Below are 20,146 nucleotides of genomic sequence, written 5' to 3' on the forward strand. Positions count from 1 at the left end.
CTAATAATTAATAATTTTATTAATCAAAATAGAATAGAACTGACTAAAAAAACAAGAATAATTAAAAAAAATAAAGAAATAAATGAACATATTATATTTATTATAGAAATTAAAAATAAAATAAAAACTAAATAAAACAAGTAAAATATACACGGGTCAAACACGTGTTTAAGCATAAAAACAATACGTGTTATACTGCTTTAAATTGTTGTTTTTCCAAAAAAATAAAAAATCTATTTAATTTAATAGCATTTTTGTTTAAGTTTTTCTGAGCAAAAAAATAAATATCACACATTTTTTCCTAATTTACAGAAGACACCTACTAAACTGTCATTCAGTGTAACAATCTTGTCAGGCATATTTACAACAAAAATCAATTTATGACATATTAAAAGACAAATTACCTAAAACACAATAAAATTTAATATGCTCCCTTATTCTTTTATATATTTTACTATGTACAAGTCAGAATAAGCATGTTGTTTGAATTTTTACATAAATATTGTTACACTGAATGACAATGTAACATTATTTCAACCAAATTTGGACATTTTATTCTTCACGAAACATTTGATACCTTAAAAGTAGATACTTTACTTACATTCAATGTGCTTTCTAGGACATAAAATCACTTTTGTAAATTTCTTTTGACGTGGACATCTTAAAAATTATATTTTTATACGACAAACAGGCCAAACATGACATTACAGACTACACAGAATGAACATGTTTTGTTGTTGCTGGGCTCACCAGGTCTTAAAATCATTAACGCTGATGAGTTTGAGCAGCACAGATCATCCATCAGCGCATGACAAGATGAAAAACAGCTACTGAAATCTCGACAGAGATATCAGCTGCTTCCCCAACGATTGAGCCGGCATTCCTCTGTAAGATCTCTGAGCATATGGCATGGGTTCAGGCGGTACAGTATGTCAGCGTGGTGTTAGTGCACTTCACTGCTTTGATTGAGCGCTGCGCACACGACAACAAACACACCGCTCTTCAAAACCGCTTGATAACCGCGTAAACTTCAACATGCAAGTGTGCAAGACTATTTACAGCACTTTTCAGAAAGCCACGATAAGAGACGCACCGCCTTCAACACGACTTCATCATCAACACCTCAAGACGCCGCAGGGGCAGACTTTGATCTTACGACGCAAAAATAGGCCACAAATAATCCTGCCGCAAACACCAAGGAGTCCAACTAAAGTCATTTGGAGCACCGTGTATTAAAGAGCTCAATGATGAGATTGAATTATAAGAGCAAACACAACAAGACAAATAAACACGAGCGACAACTGAGTCATTCGGCGAATCTTGGCAGGAGGTTGTTTATATAGCAGAGGAACAGATATTTCACACTAGGAAATGCATTCATTGTCTGGTCTATTGAGGTGTAAATTGTCTTAATTAGTCTAGCTGTTTATAAAGACATTCATATTTTTATTCAGCAAGGATGCATTAAAGTAATCAAAAGTGAGAGTAAAGACATTTATAATGTTACAAGATTTCTGTTTCGAATAAATGCTGTTCTTTTGAACTTTCTATTTATTCACGAATCCAGAAAACATAAAATACATCAAGGTTTCTACTAAAATATTGGGCGGCACAACTGTTTTCAACATTGATAATAATCAAGAGTGTTTCTTGAGCAGCAAATCCGCATATTAGAATGATTTCTGAAGGACCATGTGACACTGAAGACAATTCAGCTTTGCATCGCAGGAATAAATTACATTTTACTATATATTCACTTAGAGAACAGCTTAAATTGTAATAATATTTCACCATTTTATTGATTTTACTGTATTTTTAATCAAATGCGCCCTTGGTGAGCAAGTGTTATGTTCGTTGATATACTTTTATAGTGTTCATTTTGAATTAGATTTTTTTTTTTTTTTTTTGTTTTTTATTTCCAGTTTCATTTTAGCTGCATTTTTGTCATTTAAAAAATATATATGTCTATATAGTTTTTTATTATTTTTTAATTATTAGTTGTAGTTTAGTTAGTTATTTTAGTGCTTGAAGAAAAAGGAGAAATAAAAAGTAGCACAGGTATATTTGTAGCAATAGCCAAAAATACATTGTATGGGTCAAAATTGTTGATTCTTTAGGATTTTAAGTAAAGATCATGAAGATATTTTGTACATTTCCTACTGTAAATATATGAAAACTTGGTTTTTGCTTAGTAATATGCTTTGCTAAGAACTTCATTTGGACAAATTTAAAAGTGATTTTCTCAGTATTTATTTGTTAAGTTTTCAGAAGATGTACTCCTAAAACCTAAAACAAAGGTTGTCAAGAAAAGCTGAATTAAGTACTTGGGAGAACTAAGGAGAAAAACAACTGGACTGCTGCTCAGTGGTCCACAGTCCTCTTTTCAGATGAAAGTAAATTATGTTTACTTTTTTAAACTCCATTAGAGTTTGAGGGAAAGATGCATCTTGGAAAACGGTGTAATCATGCTGCCTTCTTTTGAACAGACTTAGATCAGGAGTGTCTCAAAGCGTCCAAAGGAAGTGAGAAAACAAAAGAGGGAAAAATAATACTTTTAGTCGTCCCACACAAAAGCACATCCTCAAGTTCAGACATTAGCAGTTGCACAGGTCAGATGGGTTTATCAGCATGGAGAAACTCATTTCGTGGAACTGTGTGTGACGAACGAGAGCCAAATTGATCAAGGCTGTTGAAAGATCACGTAAAAATTTGGAAACATAACAAGATTCTCTTGAAATTTAACCATTAAAGACCTAGAACATTTTTGGGGCACCTGAGGTTTTTTCAGACCTGTTCTAGCTGTCAGCATCAATTGTCATATATCATTATAAACATATAAGAACTTGAACTTTATGTCTAGCTAATTTAAAATTATAATTTTGCTTTTGTTTTCTTTAAAAATGAGTGCAGTTTTAGAATGTTTTGAAAAATACTAGCAACAATTGGGAGTTTTTTTTTTTTTTTACTGTGTACTCAAATAAAAATTCCTGAAGATTGGATTTTTTTCTTTAGAAATTTGTATTTAGGTGTTTTACACTTCCAAATTAAATTTTGTCTATATATAACATTCCCCAAGCAAGTTATAGCCATATATTACAATATTACTATAGGTGCTTTTCAATGAAAAACAGGCCTATTTACAATATAGACCTGTCCAAAAAATGTTTCAGGAGTAAAGTCATAGCAGAAACAAGGTTATATAATAGCAAAACACAGTAAAAAGGTACTTTTTCAGATAAATATATTTTCAATCTGAGTATGAACAATAAACACCAACAATGTAGGAAGTAGTGAAAACAAACAAAAATAAAAATACATACAGTCCAAATTATTCACAAACTACACACTAAATGAGAGAGAAATATACCAATTGCAACAGAATAATAGTGCAAATAATCTTTACAAACTATATTAGAATTAGTTACATAATATAGCAACCAAATAGATCGATCTGCTGGCTGAAGCCTGTGTCGGAATCTATTTTACAGATGCTTCACGATGCCATAGTAGAACCTCTGAATAACCTTTCTGTTTCCCAAAAGGTTCTTAAGATTATAAAAAGGTAAGAAAGATATGGTTCTTTAAAGAATCTTTGACTGAATGGCTCTTTGTGGAACCAAAAATGGTTTTTCTATGGCATCACTGTGAAGAACCTTTTAAAGCACCTTTATTTTTAAGTGTGTAGTGATGTGAAAACCTAAATTCCAGTGTTTTTTTTCCAATATGTACTGCTGTTTCATCCTTATTTTTGGTTTGTGTAATGTCAAAGGGCTCTGTCGTGAGTATTTCTGTGCTTTTTCATAGAACGCTGTCATGCAAATGCGATATTTTGCGTTTCTTTTCATGCACACAAGACATACTTTACTTTCACTTTGCATTTGTTCAGATTTCCAAAGAAACTTGTTAATTGGTGGTTCAAAAGAACAAAACCTATGTTTATTGGTTGAATTGATGACAGATTGAACCAATCTGGGCACAGGGGTGGGGCTAAGCATCGGCAATCGTTCCTGTTTGGCTCAGAGGACCGAAATGCATTGGTTTCATCTGACGAATCACTGCTGAGGAAATGTGATGACGACGGAGCCTCTGAATATCCATGAGACAAATGATATCCACGATATCACTGAAAAGAGTAGACTCTGTGCATTACGAGACTTTTTAAAGCATTCAAATTGAATTAGCGGTTCAAAGATTATTAAACATTTAAAACAATAGTAATTTTTAGCCGCGGGCAGCTGTCTCGGTCTTTGAGGGTTAAGTGATGTGATTGCAGTGCAGGGTGGTTCTGGGATACTGGAAACCAATAATAACATTCAATTAGCGCAGGTTAAAGAGGTTGTGTAAGTATGTAATTGAGTGGGTGTCGATTTACCACAGACTTAATGTCTTCATTGGCTCTAGTTTTACAAATAAACCTTCTACCAGCAAAAACTCATGCATTTCAAAATATTATTTTAATGCAAGTCAGGAGCTCAGTGAATCTTCTTTGTAGATTTTAACTTGTGAAAACCTAAACCTGTCTAATTTCCAGATATGTACAAACTAAGATGTTTATAGTCACATCAGGCCTTGAAAACGCCAACCCAGGCCACAGGAAGTCAAAGACAATACGTGATGTTCTCTGAGTATTTTTTATGGTTCAGAAAGTTGTTGGTCTACAGTGCTGGTGGGAATTTCCTGCATTAAATATTGAAACCCTATATGCCATCCCAAACATGGCTTTTTTCTGTAGAAAATCTGCAAAAGGATGCTTGTCTCTTTGTGTGTTCTGAAGGAAAATACTTGGACAGAACGGAAATAAACAACATTCGATTTGTGCAAATCTTTAGGGTAAATCTTTTATCCAAAGCGACTTACTTAGGATAACAAAAGAAAATAGTTTGTTATTTTAATATTATTTTTATTCATTTTTATTCATTTTAATTCTTTATATATTATATATATATAAAATTTATTATAGCTTTTTTGATTTTATTTCAGTTTTCATTTAAACTTTAGTAAATTTTACTGTATATTTTTTGTATATTTCTTTACTTTATTATTTTTTAATTTGTTTTAGTAATTTTAATATTTGAATTCTTTGTAAATGCAAAAGTTCTTAGTTTCATTTTTTTATTTTAGTAATCTTTTTTACAGTTTCCTATTTATTAAATTTTATTTTAGTTTTAGTAATTATTTAATTTAATGCAAAGGCAATATTAATTTTATTATATTTGACAGTTACAATTACTATTTTGTTCTTTTACTAATAATTTGTTGAATTAGCTTTATTTTTTGTTTTTCATTTCAGTGTCCATTTTAATTTTAGTTAATTTTGCTGCGTATATTTTTTCAATATTTCTTTGTACACTTAACTTTTTATTTTTTTTATTTTAGCAATTTTGTTATGCCTTTTGCTATTTTTACTTGCTTTTTTAATTTACAGTTTCTCAGTAATTTCAGTTTTAATAATTATTGTACTTTATATTAAATATTAAATTAATTTATTTTATTTAGTGCATTGGCAATATTAATTAAAGTTCCACTGACTATTATTATATTATGTTATGTTATGTTATGTTATATTATGTTTATTATATTGCAGTTTTTTTTTTCAGTTAGTAATTTTAATGCTTCAATATGAACTTTTTTTTTTTTTAAGTTAGGTTTTTCATATAATACTTGCATTTTATTTAGCATTTTTAATTAACAAAAATGTTGTTAATGCTCCGTTTTCCAAATTAGCATTCGAGACATATCTAGAAACCTATTGATCTCAATCCTGGCACTGCAAATCTTGCTATTTAGTTGTCAGAAAGAACCTTTTCAGTAAAATATGACTTCATTTTCTGTCAAGTTCTCAAACAATGCGCACAAACAAACACAGCACCTTTGATGTTATTGAAACCATCATATGAGTGACTTTTATGTTGTTGTTTTTGTATATTTGGAGCTGAAACAAAATCCTACGCATTTAAAACTCATTGAGACGAGTAAATAACACCAGAGTTTGCCTTTTAAGGTGAACTAGGCCTTGTAGTTCCTAACAGAATAAACAGGTTGAAGCTCTTCCCTGTGAATCACACTGACAACGAGATTCTAAACCACTAACGCTGACTTCTTACATGAGCAACTGGCTTTTAGCCTGTAAATCTAGACAGCAGTCCTCCATCAGAATGACCACCCACAGCCGTACATGCATTAGCTGATGACAGAGCGAATCTCCAGAAACACCACGCAAATCTCATGCCTGAAGCTTGCTTATTACCACAACAGAGATAAGCTATTACAAACAAGCTGCAAATCTAATGAATGCAACTTTTCTACTTTCACTTCTAGACAACTGACACTGATGGATGGGTTAAGAACTAACCAGTCTGGTAGTGACGGTAAAATATCATGCTTAGCTGAACATGCACGCAATGCATGCATTTTATCTGTGGTTTTACACTTACGGTTATTAGGGCTAAACGATATTCTGAATAGTCACACATATTTGTGTTAATTTAAATGGCGACATACAATATTTGTATGATTCATTTCCACAAAAAGCAGAGGAACAGATATTTCACACTATAGAAATGCATTCATTGCCTGCTTTATTGAGGTGGAAACTGTCTTAATTAGTTTGGCCGTTTATAAAGAAATTCATACTTTTATTCAGCAAAGATGCATTCAATTAATCAAAAGTGACAGTATATTTCGACAAAAATATTCGGGAGTACAACTGTTTTTAACATTGATAATAATCAGAAATGTTTCTTAATATTAGAATGATTTTTGATGTATCACATGACACTGAAAATTCAGGTGTGATCAAAGGAAAAAAATATTATTTTACTATATATTCAAAGGAAAAGCATCTATTTTGAATTGTAATAATATCTCACAATTTTACTGATTTTACTGTATTTTTAATCAAATAAATGTAGCCTTGGTGAGCGACTGATATGTTAGTATCATTGACATATTTCTATAGTGTATAAAAATTTAAATTTTGAATTAGATTTTATTTTTTATATTTTCTGTTTTAAGTTTAATTTAGCAAAAATAATTGTTGTTTTTGGTCATTAAAAAAATGTTTATATAGTTTTTATAATTGTTTATAATATAATAGTCACACATATTTGTGATCATTTAAATGGCAACAAAATATTGTTTGACTAAAATGTTCCCAAAAGGCATTTTTTTTACTTATTAAAGCATTTAAAACAACGCTAATTGTGATTAATCCCATCCAAAATAAAATATTTTGTGTACATAATATACTGTACTGCATGTGTGTACAGTGTATATTTATTGTGTATATATAAAGACACACAAATACAGTATATATTTAGAAAATATTTACATGCATTTACATGTATATATTTATATTCATATAATTTATATTATATATAAATATGTTCCATATATAAACACCTGAGCCATTCTGTTTATACAAACGTGAAAAACAGAGGAACAGATATTTCACACTGGGAAATGCATTCATTGTCTGCTCTATTGAGGTGTTAAATGTTTTAATTAGTTTATCCATTTATAAAGAAATCCATACTTTTATTCAGAAAAGATGAATTAAATGAACCAAAAGTGACAGTAGAGACAAAATGTTACAAAAGATTTATTTTTCAAATGCTGTTCTTTTTTACTTCTTTTGAATTAGATTTTATTTTAATATTTTCTGGGTTTTTTCATTTAATTTTAATATATAAAATACACAGTAGTACATACACATATTATTAACAAAAACTTTTATTTTGGATGCGTTTAATCGCTTTTACAGTTTCTATCTATCTTTATTTGAATTTCAGTTTTAGTAATTATTGTACTTTATATTAAATTTATTTTATTTCAGTTAGTGCAAGGGCAAAATTTCTTGAGTTTCTGGTGGTTATATTACTATATTATATTATATTATATTATAATATATTATACAGTATTGCAGAACTATTTCAATTAATACAAATGATTTTTGGTTTTGATTAACAAAAATGTTTTTATAAATGACATTTTTAACTAATAATTCGGGTTTTTTTTGTAGGCAAATACGTCTGTTTATTGTTTTTATGTACGCTATTTGTAAAATATTTTTGAAAGAAGTCTTTTCTGCTCACAAAGGCTGCATTTATTTGATAACAATCCAGTAAAATCAGTAAAATTGTGAAATATTTTTGCAAATTAAAACATGTTTTCTATGTTTCTGCTGCTCAAGAGACATTTCTAATTGCTCCCCAATATTTTTGTGAAAACTGTGATACAATTTATTTTTAAGGATAATTTAATGAATAGGAAGTTCAAAAGAACACCATTTATTTGAAAAAGTAAATCTTTTGTAAGATTATAAATGTCTTTACTGTCACTTTTAATCAATTTAATGGATTCTAGAGGAACAAAAATATTATTTTATGTTTTAAAAAATTATTTTAATCAACTTAATTTACTGTGTTTTAGTTATTAAATAAAATATCAGGCCAAGAAATAACTATATGGTTCTTTAAAATGTAAAAAAAAAAAAAAACTAAAACACAGTTTTAAGTTGTTTCAGAGTGGATACACAAATGCATAGACATACAACTGAAAAATGTTATTTTAGCTAAATTATCCAACTTTATCTGATATTAAAAAGATGTCATCTTCATATTATTCTGACAAAACGTGATCTGCGAATCATCTTCTAATAGAAAACCCGAGGCCATCGCTTGAAGGATGTTTTCCAGTGCACTGATATAAACGGCATACCATGCTTTTAATGTCATTTAAATACCAAATAATTAACATCAAATTAATATTTTATGGATGAGTCGAAGCAGAACGCATTTATATGCAGCTGTAAAGAGCTTCAGATGGCATTTTCACAAAATGTCACGCTTTGCCACAAAACGTGAGACGCTGCGGGGTGTTTATGTTAAGAGTCATGATATTATGAATGATACTTCAGAAACTTGAAAAGACTGTCAATGAAAATTAAGCAGCGTACTTACTTTGCTTAATAACGTGAACGCGTACAGGGTCCGAAATCTTCTCTGCGGCCCGGTACCATCGTCCACCGTCGTGCCGAACCCAAGCGTTCACTTTACACGCGTACAGTCCCGCATCAGACAGCTCCATACCGTGAACCTTGAGCTGGAAATCCCACTTTCCTAATCGTTTTAAGTCCACAACATCAGACGTGTTGGTCAGAACGCCATCGCGACTCAGATGGGCCAGAACGCGTGTGCCGTTCATCAGCCAAGTCACCTCCAGATCCACGGACGCTTCGGCAGAAACAGAACAGGTGAGGAGCAGAGTCTCTCCTGTGGATAAAGTGCTGTCATCCTGAACCTGGACGCTGAGGGAGTTTGCTGAGGATTTGAAGGAAAGAGAAGGAGAACATATGGAAGCGTTAGACATGGAACTGAAATAATTTAGATTATAATGGCATAAACTGCATGAACACATACAGTAAGAGTTCATCTTAACCCTTTTGCAACCTTATGCTGTTCTAAATCACTAAAATTGTTAGAAATATTTTTTATGAATTGAATTAAGCCTGAAATAAAATATATACAAATATACAAATAGTATTTTAAATACTTGAAATTAGACATGCTACTTTTGCAACTAATACTTACTAAAACTGTAGAAAAAAGAAAGTAAAAAACAAAACATAAAACATAAAATTACTCATGGAAATGGAAACATAAAAACTCAAATATTTATTATTAAATTCTATAATAGTATAAAAAGAATAAAAGCACATAATAAAATTCCTAAAAGCTAATTTAAGGAACACTATAATAGTATAAAAATAGTAAAAGCACATCATAAAATTACTAAAACTTCTAAATGGAAAATCTAAAAATAAATGGTACTTAAAAATATTAATAAATACCATAATATCATAAAAGCTACTATAAAGACACACGTTAGTTTAAATATAAATAAATAATATGATATTGTAAAAGTAATAAAAGTAATAAAAAAGTAAATAATATGACAGTATAAAAGAAAAAAGCACAATAGAATTTCTGAAACTGAAAATAAAATGGAAAATGAAGAACTAAAAAAATGAATACATTAAAACATTATAAGTGTAATAAATAATGAAAGCACATAATAAAATGACCATAGCTTAAACTAAAATGGAAATAGAAAATTAAATGGTACTTAACAATATATTAATTAAAAATATATATATATAAATAATATAAAATTACTTCAAAAGCTAACTTAAAAGATAAAGTATAAAATTACTAGATCTTTTTTAAAGTGAAAAACATGAAAATAAAAGGCACTTTACAATGTGAATACATACCATAATAATATCATAAAAATATTAAAAGCTAAAATATAAAATTGATAAAAAATAATATTAAAATAACACTGTTCCAAACTCATCCAACTTATTCTTCAGTGAAAAATAAAAGCAGCTCCATTAATTGCAAAAGGCCCCTCAAACCCGTCATAAATGAGTTATCGACTCATCTGCTCGATTTCAAGTATTCAAAAGACTTAAAACAGCTTTTTTGTGAGAAATGCACCCAAAACTTAGTCATTATTCATCTTACTTTTTATGTTAATAATGCACAACATCATTGTTTCTCGCGAGTAAAAAGAGCACCGTACATGCAAGTTAAATTTGAGAGCTACAGTGGAGTAAAGATCATTAAAGAATAGCTTCCAACACAAAGCTATATCATATGACTTGACGCTTTTCGCACTGTTTTTATATACTTTTGTAATACAGAAAACAGAAGCAGGAACATTCTACTGAATATCCCATTTTGTGTTGCACAGAGAAAAGGCAAAAGCAAAGGGTTTCCAATAACATAAGTAAGCAAATGATGCCTGATTGTCATTTACGGATGAACTATTTCTTTAATTTCATTTCTCCTGGGGATCAAAGTGATATTCAGCACATCATGATTAGATGACACAGACTGCTTCTGTGCTTTGTATTCTCGTAACATCTTTCGGTTACAATCTCAAACAACACAAAGACTCTGAGAGAGTTTGTGTCTGTGTAACGTCTGCTGGATGGTTCTCCAGACACCCGCAGTCTTCCTGATTTTAATTAAAACCTCTGCAGTAACACTGACAGTATATATGGTAACCAGGCAGGAATTTCACCGGCAATGAGAATTCAAACAGCCTGGTTTGTGAGAAAGGTCTGAAGACGTTAAACAAGATAAAACCGGTCAAAAGAGCATATCTGCTCGTCTCGAGGGAGGCGCTGCATGATTTCAACAACCATAATCAAATCTCTTTCATTCTCCTTTTTCCTCCATATGCAGCTTATTTATTCATTTTATCACAATTGCTATTGTTGTTGCATAACAATGATTCATCATAAGTACTTTTATCCAATCAAATTAGATTATTTCATGGCATCCTGATCATGACAGTTCCCCAGGAGGGCGCAACACTAAACTGGTCAAATTGACAACATTAAGCAAATCCACAACAGCATAAAGCTATAATGGAAGAGAATTAAAGAAATAGTTCACTCAAAAATGTGCATGTCAGAATTTTCAATAGAATCACTATTTCTTTAACTGACATTTGCTTTTCAAGAAACTAAATGCATAAAATGCATGTTTTTTTTTTTTTAAATAAATGCATACTTTACTTTTTTATTTCAAATTTTATTTAATGCATAATTTTATTTACATAATTAAAATAAAATAAAATTCATTATTTAATTGGACTGAATGCATAAGTAAAAAAAACTAATATAATTCACAATTTAATTTTAACGAATTTCATTTTAATTTACAGTTGAGAAATTACATGCATAATTTACAATTTACATAAAAAACAATATATTGCATAATTTAACTTTTTAACATTGAAAACAAATGCAATTTATAATTAAAATTCACTGACTGCATTATTTAAAAAACAAATATATTTTATAATTTAATTTAATACATAATTTCATTTACATAATTACAAAAACTAATATAATTTGTGTTTTTATTATTTCAATTAATTAAAAAATAATAATATATTTTATAAATATTTTTTAAACAATTAAAAAATTTAAAATTAAAAACTAATCATTTATAATGTAATTGAATGCATATTTAAACTTATATAATTACACCAATGAAAATTAGAATTGCATTGAATGCATAATTGAATTTACATTATTTATAAAAACAAAAACTAATAGAATTTATAATTTAAAATTTATTTTACTGAAGGCACAATTTACACAATTAAAAAATAATATAATAATTTAATTTACACGTTAAACACACACACACACACACACACACACACACACACATATAAATAATTTAATTTTCATAATTTAAAAAATACTATATAATTTGTCATTTAAATTTATTCAATGTAGAATTTAATTTATATTATTTATACAAATAAAAACTATAATTTATAATTCATTATTTAAATTCACTGAATGCATAATTTACACTACTTAAAAAATATAATGCACAATTAAATTAAAAAACAAATAGATTTTATAATGTAATGCATAATTTAATTTACATAATTAAAAAAAATATATAATTTTATTTTATTAAATGTACAATTTAAAAAAACTATTTTTAATTTTATAATTTATTTCAATCCATAATTTAATTTACATACAGTCATTTAAAAAAAACATTATCATCTATAATTTAATTAAATGCATAAATAAATTTACATAATAAAATCTAATAAAATGACAAAGCACAAACTAAAATTAAAACTAAAACCATAAATAGCCAATTTAAAATCTCAATTAAATCAATAATAGTATATAAATAATTATAAAATATAAAAATTTAGATGCATTATCTATGCAAACGGCAGAATTTGAGTGTGATTGTTTTGCTAAAATTCTCTGAAAATGTCTGAAAATATGAAAAATGTAAATGAACATAAGTGAATCTTACAAAATTTCTAATATATTTCAGTTGTATTAATTCCACTGTGTCTTGGTTTTATTCTGTTGTGCTATGGGCTATGTTCTGGAAGTAACTAACCTGTAGGGGTGACAGTCACTTCTCCCATCTCCATGGTCTTCTCCTGAATGCGGTTCCAGGCTCCCTGCTCTCTCGTCCACAATCTGGCCGTGCAAACGTACATGCCCTGATCGGCCAGCGTCGCTCCGGAGAGCACAAGCTTGTGCGAGACGCCGTTTCCCATTTCTAGTCGCATCCCGCCATCTGTGTAGCGCTGCATGTAGTCGTCGCCAACCGTCACACCCAAATCTGGACCAAAGGTCAGCAAATCCTCTAGCAGAGATGAGCCCTTCTTAACTGACCAGGTAAGAGACAGGTAAATTCCTTCCATGAAATTGCGTGAAACGTTGCACAGGAGTCTGATGGATCCTCCCTCACGAACCACAGGGTTTGGAGCATCGGGAGCCACAATCAGACTGTTGGGAACAACTGAAATAGATGAGAAAAGAAGAGTTTTAGAGAAGAGGTAGAAATGTAAACATATCGATAAACCGATATATCGGCCAGGCTGATTTATCTGTTGACTGTAAATTTGTGTAGCATCCAAAATCTAAAATCCAAAAGCAATTTTTTAAAAAGTTTAGTGCAGTATGTTTTAGAATAAACTACCATTTCAGTTTTTCTACTTAAAAATCTAATGTGTTAGTTTCTGAACGCATAATTAAAAAATATATTTTGATAATTTAACTTTCATAATTTAAAAATTACTATATAATTTGTACTGTATAATTTAAATTCATTGAATGTTATTTAATAAAACTAATATAATTTATAATTCATTATGTATTTCTCTGAATGCATACTTTACACGATTTAAAAAATATAATGCACAATTAAATTAACAAATATATTTTATAATGTAATGTAATGCATAATTTAATTTACATAATTAAAAAACAAATAATTAATCATTTTATTTTATTGAATGTACAATTAAAAAATAAATTTTACAATTTAATTCAATCTATAATTTAATTTGCATACAGTAATAAAAAAAACTTCTATAAGCATCTATAATTTAATTAAATGTAATGCATAAGTAAATTTGCATAATAAAAAACTAATAAAATGACAAAGCATAAACTAAAATTAAAACTGAAAGCATAAAGTAATAGTCGATTCAAAATCCGATACATTTTCAGTTTTTCTACTTAAAAATTCAATGTGTTAGTTTCTGTGTAATTATTTTAGAAATGTACTGGCAATTTCTGAGTGACACTTTTAAATTAAAAGTAAATCATATGCCAAATATTTTTCAGTAAAGCATTTTCAAATCTTTTTGCACAATTTTAAAATATTAAAATGTTTTTTTTTTTAATAATTAAAAAAAAAAATTACACTACTGTTTAAAAGTTGAGTCAGTAAAATGTTTTTTTTTTTTTTTAAATGTCTCCTTTGCTTACCTAGGCTGCATTTATTTGATCAAAAACACTGAAAAAATAATACTGAAAAATTGTAAAATATTATAATTTAAAATAGGTGTTTACTATGTGAATATATGTTAAAATGTAATTTATTTCTGTGATCAAAGCTGAATTTTCAGCATCATTACTCCAGTCTTCAGTGTCACATGATCCTTCAGAAATCATTCTAATATGCTGATTTGCTGCTCAAGAAACATTTCTAATTTTTACTGAAAACCATTGTGCTGCTCTGTATTTTTGTGGAAACGGTGATACATTTTATTTTTCAGGATTCTTTGATGAATAAAAAGGTCAAAAGAACAACATTTATTTGAAATAGAAATCTTTAGTAACATTAAGCATGTCTTTACTGTCACTTTTGTTCAATTTTATGCATCCTTGATCAATACAAGTATTATTTATTTTAAGTATTATTTGTCAGTCTGCTCTCTATCAAACAAAGGAAAACCTATTTTTAATTAGATCACTATACAATAGTATTTCAATAGAAGCACATTTATAATTTTTTGTTATAAATTCTTTAGCTGTAAAACTTTCCTCTTGTTAATTTTACGTGACACTAAGTTTCAAAACATTATAAGCTGTTAAAGTATTACATAAAAAAAATGCAGGTCAATTCAAATTCATTTGCAACCAATAATTATTACACAGACAGACAGACATGAAGAATAAAAAAAGGCATGTAGGGAACCTGTGTTTGCTTTGGCACGCCTTACTGTCAATGAATTACAGTAATAATACCTTAGGAAATACCACTGTACACAGTCATCCAACCATTGAACTTAGCTTATATATAGACACAAATAAAAATGGAACAAAACACAGAGCATTAGTGAAAAGACCTAATGTTAGTCTGTCACAATAAAAGCCGACTTTGTGTCTGCCAGGTCTAATCATGAACGTCACGCACCAGCGACAGAACCAGATTGACGAGTTTAACCACCAGAGCTGAACTCATGTGCAAACAGATGCAATCAAAGAAAAAAACTCTCTAAATACAACCAAAAGTCCTTGTTTGCTCTTTCAGCCTAAAGGAAAGTGACTGATGTGCAAAATGACCAACACAAAAACACTATATTTCTGATCGTATATGTAGTTTACTTGTTTAGTAAATGGACAAAACTGTCATGTTAACACATCTGAAGTCTTGAGGCAACACTTTCAAAACGGTGTGTATTTGTTCTCGTCACGTCGACTTCCACTGTTATTTGGACGGTTGGATGGACAGATAGACGAATGGATGGATGGATGGATGGATGGACAGACGAACGGACATATAGATAGACGGATAGATGGATGGATGGACAATTAGATGGACAGATGGATGGATAGACAGATATAGAGAAGGATGAATAGATGTATGGATGGATGTATGGATGGATGGATGGATGAACATATAGACGGATGGATGGACAACTGAATGGATGGATGGATGGACAATTAGATGGATTGATAGATAGACAGATACATGGACAATTGGATGGATGGATGGATGGATGGATGGATGGACAGGTAGATAGATGGACAATTAGATGGATGGACAGATGGATAGACATATAAATAGTCAGATAGATGGACAATTAGATGGATGGACAGATAGATAGACAGATAAATGAATAATTAAATGGATGGAGAGATGAATAGATGGATGGATGATGGATGGACAGACAGATAGACAGATGGATGGATGGATAGACAGACAGACAGACAGACAGACAGACAGACAGACAAATTAATAATTCGATGGATGGAGAGATGAATAGATGGATGGACAGATAGATGGACAATTAGATGGATGGACAGATGGATAGATGAATGGACAGATACATAGATGGACAGATGGACAATTAAATGGATAGATAAATAGACAGATAGATTGACAATTAGATGGATGGACAGATGAATTGATTGATAGAACTATAGACGAATAGATGGACAATTAGATGGATGAACAGATGGATAGACAGATAGATAGACGAATAGATGGACAATTGGGTGGATAGACAGATGAATGGATAGATGGATAGATGGACAATTAGATGGATGGATAGATGGATAGATGGACAATTAGATGGATGGATAGATGGATAGATGGATAGACGTATAGATGGATGGACAGATAGGTAGATGCATAGATGGACAATTAGATTAATGAATGGATGGATGGATGGACAGACGAATGGACAGATAGATAGATGGATAGATGGATGGATGGATGGACAATTAGATGGACAGATGGATGGACAGACAGATATAGAGGAGGATGGATAGATGTATGGATGGACAATTAGATAGATGTATGGATGGACAGACAGATAGACAGATAGATTAACAATTAGATAGATGGATGGATGGATGGACAATTAGATGGACAGATAGATAGATGGATAGATGAATGGACAGATAGAAAGATGGATATATGGACAACTGAATGGATGGATGGACGGATGGACAGACAGATACATTTAAACTTATTTAACAAACATTTTAGAAATGAAAAATGTAACATCAAAAAGTAAGCATTTTAATTGAAGTGTTTTCAACAGCTGAGTTGTTTGGTTGGAGGGAGGGGGAGGAGTGTGTAGTTTCAGCTGTCAGTGAGGTTGCCTGAGCCACTAACCCAATGGCTGTTTAACACAAAAACTACCCAACATATCACCCAACAGGCTCAACTCAGCGGTTGGGTAGAAAAAATAACCCAACATCTTTTAGAGTGTGAATTCAGCTCATGTGATGCACAAGATTGCGGCTTATCTACAGCACGTGACGGTGAGAACGGAAATATGAAGAACCCAACAAACCTCAGAAATGCTGTAGCAAGCTTGTGTTATATGAAGCCAACATCATTAGTTTACAATCTTTAAATATTTTTAATAGCGATTACCCTCAGAGGTAATCAGACAACTTCCAACCAGATTTTATGTTTCTTGAGCAGCAAATCATTATATTAAAATGATTTATAAAGGATTTCTGTGACACTGAAGACTGAAGTAATGATGCTGAAAATTCAACTTTGATCACAGGAATAAATTCCATTTTACTACATATTACACTCAAAATTTTTTATTTAAAATTGCAATAATATGTTACCATATTTTTGATCACATAAATGCAGGACAAGAGCCTTCTTTCAACAGAAAAATATTTAAAAAGCCTAATTATTATAAACTTTTGACTGGTAATATCAATTTTGTCTCAGATGCAAATAAATATAAGTGAAACTTACAGTAAGAGTTTAGAGCTACACAATTAAAGTGAATAGCTGATCATTTGATTTTGGGAGTCTTTCATAAGAAACATTCATCTTCATATTGAGATCCCTGACTTTTGAGTGCAATTTCAGCAAATATAAGAACAGTTTGCTGGGGTCTTTTTTAGAAAAAACCAGCAGAGCCAGCAATTTACATGTAATTTCATTTCTGTCAGTAGAAACAATTGAGATGTTTCACATGTCCTGTGGGCTCTTACACAAATCTGCAGCGATTACTCGAATTTTCAATGTTCAGTCAAAGCTCATAAACTAAAGATAATGATGATATCATTAACCCAGTGAATTTTGCATAATGAACGCTGCTGGCGTTCAGAGTTTTGGCTTGGCTTGACAAAAACAGTTTAGTGCTTTTAAACAAGTCACACATAAGCTGTAATTAATGCATTGAACTGCATGCCCAACTCTAATTAATAATGATTTTTTTAAGTGTCACACTGTTCCTGAGTTTCATTTTTGAAGGGTTGTTTTTACACTGCAATTTACTTGAAACACAAAGTTACTTGTCTTGTTTACTGAAAATGAAATGAGTTTATGCTTAAAACAAGAAGAAATATCTGCCAGTGTCTGCCGTTTGTTGCCCCACTAACAATTTTTTTTACATGTTTTATAAATCAGCTCATTTAATTTAATGATTTTTCTTGAAAAACAAGGTTTAATATTTTAAGTAATTTTGCTTCTTAAGCATATATAATTAGATTTAGGGATTTTTTGATATTTTCATTTATTTTTCCGAATATTTTTTTAAATATTTAAATAAACAAATAAAATGGCAAAAAAAAAAGGAAAAATAAATGAATAATAAAAAACAATATAATTCCAAAAACTGCTAAAAGTGATTTAAACACAAAAAAATTAGTAAAACTTTAACTAAAATAAAAATAATAACATAAAATATGAAAATAAAAAAGAATTCAAAAATACCTGCCAGTGGTGTCCCTTTAATTAAGTTTTTTTTTTGCCTAAACATACATTTTTTTAATCTGTTTTATAAATCAACTCACTTAATTTTGATGATTTTTTTTTCAGAAAAACAAAGGTTCATATTTTAAGTAATTTTGCTTCCTAAGTATATAAAATTAGACGTACATTTTTTTTCTATACTTAAATTTTTTTTCAAATAAACAAATTAAAATGGCAAAAAAGGAAAAATAAATAAATAATAATAAAAAACAATATAATTCCAAAAACTACTAAAAGTGATATAAACACAACAAAATTAGTAAAACTTTAACTAAAATAAAAATAGTAACAGAAAATGTAAAAAGAAAAAAATCTTCAAAATATTAATAAAAATTATGATACTTTCAATGATACTAAGGATACATTTTCATGACGCTGATGTACTAAAAACTAAAGTTTTTCACATGCAAGTTTTTGTTTTCAGGTCCCCAAAACACCATTGTCATGTAAATTAAAGACAAAAAATGCATTAAAATTTTTCAGGTTTTAGTTGAAAAATGCATAAACACGCTGAAATAATGCTGTTCGCAGTCGAGTCTTTCAGTCTCAAATGTTAGATTCAATACTTTGAGAAACAATACTTAGTTGCATTAGTTTCTGCACATGCATTATGCACTTGTATTGCAATATCTCATGCCAAGTGACTTTTTCCCATTTAAAACAGCTCATACTGACCTTGCATACTGACGTCTGCATTATAGTTTCCACTGATGACCGAGTCTGTGCTCGGAGTACTGCAGTGGTAGGTGGCGCTGTCACTAATTCGAGCCTCCTGAATTCTCAGTTCAACAGTGTTGTCCGCTAGTCGTGACACGCTAATATCTCCGCTCTGTATGCGGTCCTGAAGAGAGCGGTCTGAGAAACGATCATCAAACGTCGAGATCACTTTGATGGTTTGTGTCCCTCGTGTTACTGTCCATTCAAAGTCCTGCTCCCTCGGGCCCTCGTACTCCGAAACGTCACAGCGAATGGACAGCGGCTGGCCCTCGACGCGGAGCAGGGGGCCTGTAGACACCGTTACTAACCTGCAGCGGCATAGACCTGTAAAACACAAACACAACACTGCTTTATTGACTGCCAGACAATTTCCATGAAACAGGACAGGTAACTCTAATATTTTGGGTTTGTTATGATTTTATACACACTATAAAAAGTGGCAACCTGCAAGTGTTACCTTAAAGAGCTATTTCTACCTGATTTAACCCATAAAAACTTTTATGTATTTAGGTGATTTAGATATATTAAATAATAATTTTGAATAAAATCAGTTCAATTGGATCAAAGGTGCTAATTTTTTTTAAAAATACGAATTGCAAAAAAGGGCTGTGGTGGGCCAAAAGTACATTTTAAAGCAAAATATTAAATGAAATAATATTAATTGAACATTTATTTAAATTAATGTTAAATAAACTTAACAAATTTAAATTATATATATATATATATATATATATATTTTTTTTTTTTTTTTTTTTTTCGAATTCACTTAAAGTGTTTCTTTTTCTGTTCAATTTTAGGTGATTTAGATATATTAAATAATAATTTTGAATAAAATCAGT

General features: G+C 30.1%; 1 protein-coding gene across 1 annotated transcript in view; it reads right to left on the bottom strand.

Moving 5' to 3' along the window:
- ptgfrnb (prostaglandin F2 receptor inhibitor b) overlaps positions 1–20,146 on the bottom strand; it is a 55,655-nt gene that overhangs the window by 31,937 nt on the left and 3,572 nt on the right. Inside the window, exons 2-4 of the mRNA XM_073843345.1 lie at positions 19,266–19,631; positions 12,957–13,364; positions 8,961–9,320 (exon numbers count right to left, since the gene is read on the bottom strand). Of these exons, the coding sequence (XP_073699446.1) occupies positions 8,961–9,320; positions 12,957–13,364; positions 19,266–19,631 (1,134 nt within the window). The remainder of the gene's footprint in view (positions 1–8,960; positions 9,321–12,956; positions 13,365–19,265; positions 19,632–20,146) is intronic.

This window comes from Garra rufa, chromosome 6, assembly GCF_049309525.1.
Source record: "Garra rufa chromosome 6, GarRuf1.0, whole genome shotgun sequence".
Taxonomy (NCBI): Eukaryota; Metazoa; Chordata; class Actinopteri; order Cypriniformes; family Cyprinidae; genus Garra; species Garra rufa.